A 13855-nucleotide genomic window follows, 5' to 3' on the forward strand; every position below is an offset into this window, starting at 1 on the left:
GGGTGTTCCATTTAAATTAAACAAGTTATTGTCGTTTAGAGCTAGTAATTATTTAATATAAATTTTTAGACACTCTGTATAAGATTTAAGTATTTTATTTATTATTGCAACAAAATATCTGATCAATAAATAAACTTCCGTAAATATTTAGTATTAAAAACTTCGATACCCATGGAGAAATAAAGCCTTAAAATTTTTACTGCAATTTCATAAAATTGAAAATATTTAAAAAACGGTAAGGTTTAAGTGTGATAAACCTTAATCAAATTTACCTTTATTTCAATCGTAGAACCTAAAAACAGAATAATATACAGGGTGTTCCATTAAAAAAAAACACAACTATAATATTTTTCCCTTATTTGGGACACTCTGTATCTTGTAAAAATATTTTTAAATTGTAGCTCTATTAGCCCTTCAACGAACCCAAAATTTATAATTTGTAAAAATCTAATCGTTTAGCTACAATACTCCGTGTCGTATGTGGTGAACAACCCTGTATATATTGGCTAGAGTTCTATATAAGGCCTGTCATTACCTTGTTTCGCTAGAGCTTATATTATTGCCTTAGGATATATTGACTCGAAAGCCTTCCCAAAGTCTATAAAGAAAGGCTATGACTAGTGGAAGTTCTTCTCTTAGTGAAAAGTCTCAGTAAAAATCTGAATTGACATTGTATTAAATAGGCAATAGATTTAAATTATAACAGAAAAGATCCTTTTCTGCACATTAATGGTTATTGATTAAAATGAACATGTAATAAAAATCCGATGTTCATATCCCCAAAACTACTGAATGATATACGAAAAGATGAACATGGCTATTTCAAAAAGAGATAAATAACTTTATTATTTATTTTTTGTTCTGTTAGGACATCTATGTTGCCACCCACGCTAAATTAAAAAAATCGCTTTTTATTTCCTCCAAAAATAAACCAGTTTCATATTACGTAATTTTATTTCTAAGAAAGGTTTAATCTGAATACAAAACTTGCTAATGTAATGCTAATTAAAATTAAGAACCGATATTTCACTGGATAAACAGTTATATATCTAATCATATCCTGGTTCCATTAAGATACTTTCAAAATAATTATTTCAGTTTTATTCAATATCAATCATTGTTGCCCGATTAATTTCTTTAACAAATGCTAAACCTTTGTGTTATTTCGTAAAATCCAAAAAAAATGCAATGTGATAATTTGATAACAAATTTTGTGGAAATATTAAAATATTTTCATTTTGATATCAAATTACCTTAGATTTAAGTTTAGACCTTATGAAAAACAAAATTTGCTTCTTTTTTGTGGAAGACAGTTTGATTAAAAATTTTAATGGTCTATATTTTTAGTAATATTTGTCATCGCAGCGAAAACTTGCTCCAAGTTAGCATTCACGGCCAATATTATTCTGCACAAGCTCAGTAGCTCATGCAAAAAGAAGTATAGACTTATAAGATAATCTTCAGAAAACAGTAGAAATAATATAGTCAGACACCAGTAGAAAAATGCATGTTAAAGTGACGTAAACAAAGTTGCGTGTTATAAACTTATAAAATCTAAGGATTTAAGTAACAAAATATGCGAATTCTTCAAAAAATTAGGTAATATATTCTAAACCGATATATGTCTCATACTATCCAGACTTAAAAGAAAAATAGAAATTATAGTTATTACTGCATCACGCCTGGTAGTATGAAGTTGCATTCGTTATTTTTTGAAACATTTGGTCCAAAGTATGAATTGTGTGCTAGTCAAGGTAAACTTGCTGCTGGTTCAAAAACTGGTCTTATGAAAGAATGAACGTTCATGCATCCGTATGTATGCTGCTGAAACTCATTGGTCCATTAATAATTCAAATATGGTCCGAGTATACTGAACGAGGAACTAAATACGTTCTTATATTTATTTATCAACCTCTTGGGCACGTCATGAATGCAACCGTTGAACGTTTTTTAAGTGTCGTTTACATGGGTGTTTTTACCTTATTAAATTTAATTAATGCTTGTGAAATAAAAGTTTTTGCTTTTTTTGCTAGTCTAAGTTTACTAAATAATTAAATTATTATTGGAATTTTGATTTAAAAATATTCACATTATTATTGCTTTGTCAATTATCAGTAATTAAAACTGAATTAAGTATTAGAAATTTTGCTGATTCTTGTAATGTCGCCTACGTTCTAAAAACCAGTTTAGTTGCAAATAAATTGAAATTAACTTTCCTTGAAATAACGCTATTAGGAACGTAGACGTGTAAAAGATAGGCTAATCATATCACTGAAATTTAGTTTTATTCGGTTTTCTAATTTTCGTCGAGTTTCTGACAGGCCTACAGTTCTATTTTTTTGACAGCTCTTCCTCCAGTTCGTTAATGTTTTCATCGTTGATCATTGATCTAGTATTGTAAGTTCCTATTATTAGTTCCTATTAATTTTTGTTGTCTTAGTCCCCTAGTCTTTAAGAAAATTAGTATATTTTTTTTAGTCGCGACATTGTTTTTGATAGCAATACCTTATTGGTCGAACAGAAAAGCAAATTCCTAGACAATATTAAATATAAAGAACGACTAATTTCGCAGCTTGCAGTACACCTAAACAGCGAGAATATTAGCACATCATTTGCAATAGATGATGCTGATGTTCAAATTATTCGTACTGCCATCAAAATATGAGAAAAATGAACAAGTTCTAGTCGTTGGACAAGATGTCGATCTTGTTGTTTTATTAGCAGCACTTTCCCCCGATGAAAAAGACATCCTTTTTCTGAAAGAAGCCATATAGGTAATGTGAAACAACAAATGTATAGTTCGAGAGACTTGCAATCATCCAGTAGTATACGTAATTTTAAAAAAAATCAATTTTATTTATTCACGTTATTAGCGGGTGTGACACAACATCAGGATTTTTTGTAAATGAAAAACAACAGACGTACAAATATTTAATAAAGAAAAAGACATTGATAGTATCGTCGATATTTTTAACAACGCAAAGTTAACACCCGAAGAAATTGAAAAAGCTGGAGAGACGTTTATACTGAAACTATACAGACTTCAATCATCTGAGGGGAGCCTTAGTGAGCAAAGATAAGCTTGTTTCAATAAGTTAGTTGGTCAAGCAAACAGCACGGTACTTTTTTTAAAAATTGCCTCCTACATCTGCTGCAGCTAGGCAACATTCTCGAAGAACATATCTTCAAGTACAAATATGACAAGAACAACCTATAAAACCCGACCAGTGGGGCTGGAAGAAAATCAACAACACCCTGTCACCTTTATATGCAACAGAATCGCCCGCCCCTGCTTCAATTATGTCATTAATAACGTGCAACTGCAAACAAGATTGTGTAAAAAAATGCAGTTGCATTAAAGCCGGCATGAAATGTACAACTATGTGCGGAACCTGTCGTGGGCAAAGTTGTTCGAATACTGAGCACATTCTAGAAACTATAGACGATGACAATATGTAGATGAAAGTATGAATTTTAGTTTAGTGGAATAGGCAATGTTTTTCTTTATATTATACAGTATTATATCTGTTGCGTGTATATTTAGCACGTTAAAATACCTTGGAAGACTAATTTGAAAGGCGACCTGTATTTTTTTTGTACTCCATTATTCAAACGGTTATTGCTCGAAATGCATTGGATAAATATAAATAATGAATAGAACTTTTTTTGTAGAAAATTCTATAGGGAATATTTTCGGTAAGTATAAAAATTTTTTTGGGACCAACGGGTTTTCAGAAAAAAGCGAAAAACCATTAAAGTGCGTATTGGGGGTGGTTTTTTGGGGTGAAGTTCATAAGTTAAGAACTCTTTTGATTTTGAAAAGTCTCCTTTTGGTGCGTCTAATCTCAACATATCAAAACTTTATAATTTTTTCTTCTATTCGGCTATTTTAGGTCTAATATAAATATACTATTAATGAATAGGAAGATATAATTAGCTCCCGTATAGGTATAGCGTTTAACGCCTTGGGAGTAGCAAGGTACAGCTTGCCATGCTAGAGCCGTTTCGGTATACAAGGAAGGTAATGTGGCTAGCACTACGCTTCAACCGTCTATTATTACCTCAGGATTGTGAATCCCAAGTACTCATTTAAGGCTGAGTCGACCTAGGTACCCAAACTATTTTTATTTTAATAAAAATAGTGGCCGATGAAATGCCGCGTGTAGGATTCGAACCCACAACCTTGAGATTGGTAGACGAGAGCCTGTACCTCTACGCCACCGGGCACCACGGAATAGGAAGATATAATAACTCTAATCGTGGTGCCCACACACCTCTACGGGGTAGAGTGACCTAACTCTACAAAAGTATATCGTAAAACGGCACCATTATCGGATGATAGGGTGTAGTAACACACCCTGTTGTTACGATCTGAGAACTCAATATGTACCGAAATTTGGATTGATATTATACCGTACGATCGAAAAAAACTGCGTACAGTTCGGTGGGAAATGACGATCGATGGCATCGATGACTCCATACAATTTTAGATGTAAAATGACAGCGATCGCTGACGTCGTTTTTTTCAATCATATTGTAGTTTAATACATGCCAGATATGGGAGTGACTATTTTAACATACTAAAAGCAAGTTATAATTCAGAGAGCAGACCACAGATAGATAGATTTAGTTTAAAAAAATGCACTTAATTCTAATTAACACAGTGTTTTTATTATTCACTAATACGTATAGATTGCTTTAAATCAATTTATTGATTATTTGTTTTTATCTACATTGTATATACATATAATTGAATACAGTATGTCCCCGGATTGTCTTTACAAGAGGATATTTTTTTTAATATTGACATTTTGAAAAAAATGCATTCTTCATATAAAATCGCCTGTACACAAGAAAAGTGACACAACTCAAAAAAGTTACTTTCATCAATTTTGATATAAAACGAGTCCAATGAATATGATTTTTATCAGAAATATAACTGGTGAGCAAATATTCAAACCATCTACAGACACCTTAAGATGGGCCTTTAAATTAATTTTTTTTCCTGTTAAACCGGTTTATCAGTGTCGTTCTAATTTTCTTTAAAAAGGCGAAAAACTATGATGTAGTGTAGACCTGTTTATAGATTTCAATAATTTCCATTGTTTTATTTTACGTTGAAAAAAAAAAATAAATGTTGGTGAAGTTATTAAAATTGTTAAAAAATATTCTAATAAAAATAGATAAGTTATAATAAGTATTTATTACCACAAACATCCAATACGCTACTGAAGCTGGTAAGTCAAATTAACGTATCTAAATTCTGTGACATCTAATCTTTGACAAGTAATAAATAAAAGCTAAAATGCAAGAAAAATATATAATTTAGTTAATTTAAGTGAATTTCATAAATGATCGGTTTACTACACGTATGTATATTATATAGTCACTTACTAGCGAAAGGTTGTTCCATTATTTCACTCAATTTTTACCGAGATCTACCGCACGCTACACAACCAACTATTTTAGAGTCTTTTTCGATAAATCGCGATAGTGTCACTGTTAATTTAAGTGCTGCCACAATTTCCATTTAGATTTACTACCTTTATACAACTATCAGTAGTAGAATAAATAATAAATAACATAAAATAAGCTCCGTAAAGACTGACAAATCCACAAAATTTCAAATCAAATTCAAATGTGTCAAATGAATCGTCAAACAGAACTGTCAAGGATCCCCACCCTAGAGTGCTTTTATGGCGCTTTTTCCGCCCACCATGCATGAATACATGGATAGCATTATGCTCCTTCCTTAGTCTTCTTATTCAAAGAGTCCAATGAATATGTATTTTTATCAGAAATATAACTGGTGAAACCAAAAAATTTAAACCATCTACAGAAACTTAAGAAAAACTTTTTAACTTTACCTTTTTTTCTCCTGTTAAACCGGTAATTTTGAGTTATGCCTGTTTTCTTGTATACAGGCGAAATGTTCCGTGTTCTTTAATGGTTAATCCTGTTTATACGATTTCAAATTTCCATGCCGTTTTAGAGAAGATGGAAAAAAAACATGAAAGTATGGTTGAATTTGTTGAAGTTCTAAAAATCAAAAGGCGCTTCTATGGTAATATAATTTCAATTTCTTTCTTTGATACATTTATGGTTATTATTAATTTTGATTAACGTCATATTTTTGCTGTGTTTAAAATATCATCATTTTCCGATAACTATTATTACCCTTTCCGTAGCTCTGAATTAAAACAATATTGTGCAAACATTTTAAAAAAGAAAAAATATGACGTTAATTAAAATTCTCTCAATTACAATCTATTCAAGAATGAAAACGGAATTATATTACCATACAAACGCGTTTTAATTTTTATAACGTAGAAATAATATTTCATGTTTTTTTTAATTTTCTTTTGGTCTCTAAACCTTTTTTGGTTTGGGTCTTTAAAATGATTATTAGAAGAAGCAATTTTTTTATGAAAAATGTATTTTTCTCAAAATGTCAAAAATAAAAAAGTTTTTAACCTTGTTAAAACAATCCTTGGACATACTTTAAAGTGCAAATATATTGGAAATTGATTAGAAGTGATTGAATGTGGCTTCAAAATAAAGTTTTATCCTTCAGCTCACTAAGTTAACAAGATTGAAAACGAAGTTTTGCCTGCCAGTCGGTTTTTATCTGATCTAATCTCCATAACGCCCATCTCCGAATTTAAAGATTAAAGATACATTCATTGGTAGCAGGTAGAGAACTTGTTTAGAGAAATTTGCTATTTTGGGGGATTTCGTCTGAAACAAGTCTAGATATATTTTACGAACAAAGTTGAAACAAATGTTCTGACTAATTCTATGAGTTGTTTATAAAAACATATATTTTGTATTAGATTGCTATATTTGTGTCATACGCCACCAAAAAACATTCTCATTAATAATCTAAAATTAGTTTTGTAGATGTAGATCTAATTTTGTAATATTTATTATTTTTAGGTAGTATCGCTGGCTCTTTATTTCTACTTTATAGCTGCATTGTTAGGAAAACAGCTAATTCCAATAACTGATGCCACCATGAAGGGAAAATATGAGGAACCGGACATGTATTTTCCGTTTTTTACTGCATTACAGGTAATTTATAATCATGCAAATTAATATAATAAAAACGCATTAATACCATGATACCATTTTGCGAAGAGAAATATAGATTTTGCAAATGCAAAAGATTTATACAGGGCGAGCCCAAGTAGCATTTGGACGTTATCTAACGTCGGGTATACGTCGCGTTCAATAAATCCGACGTCGGGTACAAACGTCGGTTCGACCGCCTGACGACCCTTATTTGCACCTAATTGGGGAATACAGATTCGGGTCGCCTCGACGTCGGTATCTGACCTAATAGGGAATGTAATTCTACCAATTACCAACGTCATATTACGTTGGATTTTAGTCACTTAAAATTCGTCGCTAAGCACTTACGTTACATTTGGTTTCATATTCGCTACCAAGAACACATAAAAACCTTACCAAACTACCTAATTACAAATGGATTCATAATCACTCCTCGAATATAACTATAAGTGCCTACCTAATTTCATATTATAATAATTCTGAATCATTAATCCAGACATCAGTTTTGTCAACGGAAGTCACTTTTTTGATATATCTGATTAAAATACTCCGGAAAACAACGAGCCCCTTCAAAATTAGGTAGATTTATGAAATAAAAATATCTATAAAAAAGTAACTCGCAAAATATTTTTTTAATTTTCTAGCTGGTTTAATCATAAAACTGTACTGTGGTTCTCCCCAAACTGAACCTTATCAATATTATTCTACTAGAAATCGAAATGTAAATATAAATTTTAAAAACAAAAAACGATTTTAAAATGGCTGACTATCTGATACTTGTTAAGAATGGCGGATTTCTGTGTCCGACTTAATATGAACTACCAATATACCAATTCCGACCGGGTCTCCAACATTAGTCGTCTCACACGACCGAAGTCATCAAACCGGACGACCGGCAATCGTATTATGACGTATATAATTCCAACGTACTCCACGTAACCTCACTTTGCGTATCAGTGATTTGTGGATTTGTGCAACTATATTTTAGTTTTTGTTTTCTCCTTAAAAAAATGGGCAGCCACTTTTTTAAGCCTAACCTCACATGTGGGAGGAGGATGGGTGTAATGCAGCATCTCTTCCGGATAAAAAGCATTTATGGATGGAGGCAAGACATCACTACTACTATTATTATTTTGCAAAAGCCTCGACCTCTTTCTGTAAAATGTAGATGAATGTTTAAATGCCTTTTTAGTGTTTTTTAGGCGTAAATTAAGTATGTTTACTTTTGTACAAAGTTTTTATTAGGTTATATTCATGATGTTCATTAGGTCGCAAATACTACTTAATGGGCTGTATTTACGCACGTAAATAGAGATACGTAAATTAGGTTATAAATATGAACATAAAATACAAAAAAATATAATTGGACGTTACTTTAGGGATTATCAATGTGACGTATCCTATTCGGACAACGGGTAGACGTCGGGCTAGTTCAAGTATATGTACGTCGTGCAAGCCAACGTGGGAACGACGTTGGGAAATTAATAAAAATGGTACGTTGTTATTTTGTACGTCGACAGATCGTTGGATTTACCGACTCGGATCCAACGACGTCGCTTTTAATAGGAAAGCGACGTCACCGGTCGTATCACCAGCACCCGACCTAAATTTGGACAAAGTCTGACGTCGCTTCAGGTCAGATTTAGTTCGAAGTCAGATAGATGCTACTTGGGAGTTTTCTACGATGTTCTCTACGAGTATCTCGGAAACCCACTGGAGATAGAGAGTAAGGGAAAGAATTACAGTTTTGTGGGGTCATAAATATGCGCCTTTCAGATTTTTGAAAAAGTTTATGGCTTACTAGATATTTAAAAAAAATCCAATTTTGGCTATTTTAAAATTTTTCCTTAATTCCATTGTAATCTATTTTAGACAAATAGTTTTCAGATAAATTTGTAGATAATCACATCCCTAATGAGTTTGCGTCCTTAATGAGTTTCTGTTTCTCCCATTTGTTTCTAAAGCCTGTCATTTTTGACATATGACACAAACATATGTTTTTTTTTAAATGGAAACCATAGTTGGCAATGACTTCATAAAAAACGCCATATTTTAAGTTTTTCAGCGATATAAGCTATAATATGTTTTTTTTCGAATAATTACTTTAGTTTATAGCCAATTAGTTAGTTATAGCCAATTCTTGTCTTTGACTATTTTCACTTAGTTGGCATGTTATTCTTATTCTGTTATGATTTATAACTTATAAAAAGGCAGAATATATTATTAAACGGTTCTTTACATTACACAAACTAAAACTTGAAAAAATAATATCATTACATACACTTTAAGTTATTTTAGAGTATTTGAGTACATAAATAATTTTAAAACTAAATTACTAGCTATTCTCACAGAACGACCGGTCCGGTTAATTAAACTTCTACCGTATCGCCTCTTCGAGTGCCTCTCTTAATTCATAGGTTCTTTTATAAACCTTGTTGTTTGGTTTGGTTGTTTGGTTTGGTTTGGTTGGTTGCGATGCCGTATCGCATAAAAATATAAAAAATAACTAAAATGGATAGGTTAGGTGATCGAGGAGGCCCATGCAATTCCACTTCTTCCTATCCCTGAGTTTTTTAGATTTTTAACATTTCTAACAAAACAAAAATGAACCGGCATGTGCTGCAGCCTGCTAAAGACTCTTTTAAATCCATTTCAGTGACTGAAATTTTATGGTCGCAAGTGGAAGAATTTCCATACATAAACGTACTATCTACGTACTATGCATCAACGCATTAGATATGAATAGGATGCATAGCGTGTGTTCGTCAATACTCGTTTTTAAAGCAAATGCACGAAAAGTATCACGACTCGTTTAACGCATAGTATCCTGCTTGAATTCACAGTGGTCTGAGGGCAGCTTTAAAACCTATGGTGCTGAACGACATAACTTTTATTTAATAATTTACTATAAATACTAGATGAAATACCTAATATATTTTTCTTTTGTAGTTCTGTTTCTATATTGGCTGGTTGAAAGTTGCCGAGGTACTAATCAATCCATTCGGTGAAGATGACGACGATATTGAACTCAACTGGCTCATTGACAGGCACATAAAGGTATTCAACTAATTTTACCCAACATTTTGTTATGCATACAGGTTGCATTTTTAAACTGTACCACATAACTTTGTTTTTGTTGTGGACGTTTTGGTCATGAGATATAGATAAGATCTTGGCAAAAAAGAAAGTTAAATCATTTTCATTTCGATGACCGAATACATATTATATGGATTTAATAATCGTTTTAATGCTGTTTATTATAATATAATATGATGGCGAGGAAGTATGCCCAGGCTTTAATCTAGGGTAAAGAAAGCGATTGAAGCGGAAATATTCGCGCTAGGTCGTTTTAGTTCCTCGTTTAAGGTTATAGGGGACGGTGGGGTAATATGAACTGGTTTCTGTATATCACTCGTCTCATGTGGATTTTCTTAAAGCGGAAGACAATAAAAGTAAAGGTAATCATTACAGTTCATACCAAATAAACTGGTAGTCGCGTGATTAAGCTTGACCGGCACAGCGTTGCCCACTTTTATATCTTTTCTTTTAATCAAAATATTCTAGGAAACAAAAATAAATTAATTATAAATATATAAACAGTTATTATTTACATCAACAAAACTCACTTTCTTGACAGCACTTAAAGGGCATAAAGGACCATTACTACCGCTTTCCCGTTCAAAATATTATAATAAAGTTGCGATGAGTTTTTTACAGCTATTAAGCTATCTCGTACATTTTGCACTAAAAGAGGTTCTAAAAAGAACAATGTTCGACTGCAAGGTCTGCTAGTAAAGTTTAAGCTTAAAGTATCACATCACTATTTATTTAAACTAAAAACTCCTAATACAAAACTAAAGTGTCAAAACAAATGACAATGTCAGGAAATAAATAAATAAATGCAGCAACTTGACATTTTTTAAAGCAGATCTACCACCTGAATCCGTAGCGCGGTTTAAATTTAAGTTCGTCAGCACGGCGTTGAATATGTCCATGGTTGGCAACAATGGATTTAAAAATCGCGCCCTCGATTACGCGCCCTCTAACAACTTTACAGAAAGATCCGCGTTCAAGAGAATGTATATTTTGATACAGATGAAGAAGCGGCATAGGTATGTGATCTAAGTTTATTAGTTCCCTCGAGGATCTCCAATTCATTTTGAAATATACTGAAGAACACTTTTTTGTAATTTCTGAACTCGACAGCGGATGGAGTTCCTTCAATTTTCTGTTAGAGCGTTGCGTCGTTAACCAGTCTAGTTGTCTGCTCTGGTTGTTACCAGCAATGTCAGATATCCACATAAAGTCAGATCCACATAAAGTTAACATTGTAGTTTCTTTCAGTAAGTTTATATACTAGATCTCGAATGCTGCAGGTTAGATAATGTTTGGAGTTTCTTAGTTCTCCAGATCATATGAGTCCTGCGCAATCACGACTTGATTGTCTGCAAAGCTCAGGCTAAGAGAGTGTATCGTCCCCAATTGGGATCTTTATATATGGATATGGATTTCAGCGGATTTCTCATACCTTGAAATCTTCTTTTCCGTTCCTTAAAGGCTACTTCAATTTGTGATGAAGATTAGAGGATATTAATGCATACTTGTCGCAACCCTTTTGTGGTGTTAATCGGATTAGATAGCCTGTGTACTCTTCTGAACATACGATTCATTTTGTTTACAGAGCTCTTTTGTTATTTTAAGACTGATTGATTGAAAATAATAAATGAAAAACATTAACATTAAATTTCTATTGTATTATGTTTCTATTGCCGCACTAAAGTACATTTATTTTTAGTTTTAATAATGATTAGTAATAATCTATTAAAATGAGCTTGATGCTATAAAAGGAGTTCTGATTCATTTATAGGTATATATGATTTATTTTAAAGTTATTCTCAATGTTTATTGATAGTTTTTATCAATATAATATGAATTATTAATACGTTACGAAAGACATTTCTTTTGCTAACTCGGTAATATAAAGAGCATATTATTTTTATTTTTTTAGATTAATTTCTTGTTGTAAAGATATTAATTATCTGTAGTTTTCTATTACTTCTGTTTTTCTGTTTCTTTATTTTATTAATTGGTTATCAGTTGTCTAAAGATTTATTTCTCTTAACTTATTAATTTTAGCGGTTTTGCTCAATGAAATTGTGTAATTATTTATCAATTCAAGCTTCCCCTAGTATTTATATAATTGCATTTCGCAGAAATATTCTATAAATAGTTTCTACACTTTAAAAGATTCATCGTTAACAATAACGAGAAAAATATTGTTTTGTATTTTACTGCAGAAAAAATAATCATTACTAACAGCAACCGCATCAATACAGATATACAATAGAAAATATCATCATTCACTTTCTAATTCTTCAATTTTCAATATAGTACTAATTAGATTTAGACTGGTATTTCCTTTAGTTTTGGATTAGAAGACTTTTACTTCCAATGCGAAGTAGTTATTATTAAGCAAGCAGGAATCTTCCATTAATATTGAATACTTTAATATATAAGCACACATACTAAATACTAACTTTTATTACGGAACTTAGAGCATTTAAATTAATATTCACAGAAACAGAAATATCGCAAAGATAATCGGTAGATTAAATTTTAAGTTTAGATTTTTCTCTGTGAAACTAGCGGATGTTACACTATAATTAATTGGAATATTTATTTAAATGATTTACTATTAATTTATTGAAAGTTTTAGTTGATATTTTATTATATTATGTGATTCGAATGTGATTAAAACTTGTCCAACGAGGCAATAAAGATTTCGGCAGACGACATCCAAAAAAATGATAAAAATTTCAAGATACCTGTGAATTAAAAAAAAACAGAAACAGATGTCACTTATTGGACAGATTCTGATTTCGATACAGTAGCAGATTTTCTCATTGGACAAATATTAGTTGGGGGATAAATTTAGTAAAATATTGGCGGTAAAGATACCTACAAGTAACGTAGTTTTTGCACCCTATACAGGGTGTCCTAGAAATAAGTGCAAGTATTTTAAGGGATGGTAGATCTCGATAAAAGAAACATGTTTTCTCCTTATCGTTTTTCAAATAAGTCCAAAATAACAGAGTTATTTTACTTTGAAAATTAAAAAAAAATGATTTTTTGCTAAAATTTTGACAACCACTGGATCTTTTCTGGATTTTCTTTCATGTAAATTTAATCTGATACTTATGTTGCCATATTAACATGAATTTCTTAGAAATTCATGATAATATGGAATTCATGATTCGTTTAATTTTTTTCGATACAAAACTTATGATGGAAAATAAGAAGTGTCTAAATTTCTCATTTCAGTTGAATAACTATCTACTCAACATATTTATTTTTAGTCAATAATGACATGTATTGACTCTTTCCATTTTAAATATCTCGAGAACGGTTGCTCGTAGAGATTTTTACCAAGAGACATTGTTACGTAGAAAATCACGGAAATGTATATTTTTTCACTCAGTAGTTTTGTACAAGTACGGAAAAAAAGTTATTACTCTTCAAAACAGTTAAAACACATGTAAGTGGCGCCCCCTACAAATAGGAATCATATTCATCAAAATCAAATTTCTAGCGTCAATAACCTCCTAGGCACCAATTTTCATCCAAATATTGACGTTACTTCAGAAATTATTTGCAAAAAATCGAAATAAAAATGAAATTTATACACCCTGTATCTCCGAAACTAAGCATTTTAGGGCATACATTTATATGAACTTTTTTACTTATTTTTATCAGAAAAATATGCTGCCGAGAAAAAATTACACCC

At 31.5% G+C, this 13855-nt stretch overlaps 1 protein-coding gene across 1 annotated transcript in view; it reads left to right on the forward strand.

Annotated features, from left to right (window-relative positions):
* The window catches only part of LOC115874234 (bestrophin homolog 1-like), a 130205-nt gene that overhangs the window by 100576 nt on the left and 15774 nt on the right, over positions 1–13855 (forward strand). Inside the window, 2 exon segments of the mRNA XM_030889331.1 lie at positions 6937–7071; positions 10021–10128. Of these exon segments, the coding sequence (XP_030745191.1) occupies positions 6937–7071; positions 10021–10128 (243 nt within the window).

Source organism: Sitophilus oryzae, unplaced genomic scaffold (assembly GCF_002938485.1).
Source record: "Sitophilus oryzae breed Bouriz unplaced genomic scaffold, Soryzae_2.0 scaffold_1246_pilon_pilon, whole genome shotgun sequence".
NCBI lineage: Eukaryota > Metazoa > Arthropoda > Insecta > Coleoptera > Curculionidae > Sitophilus > Sitophilus oryzae.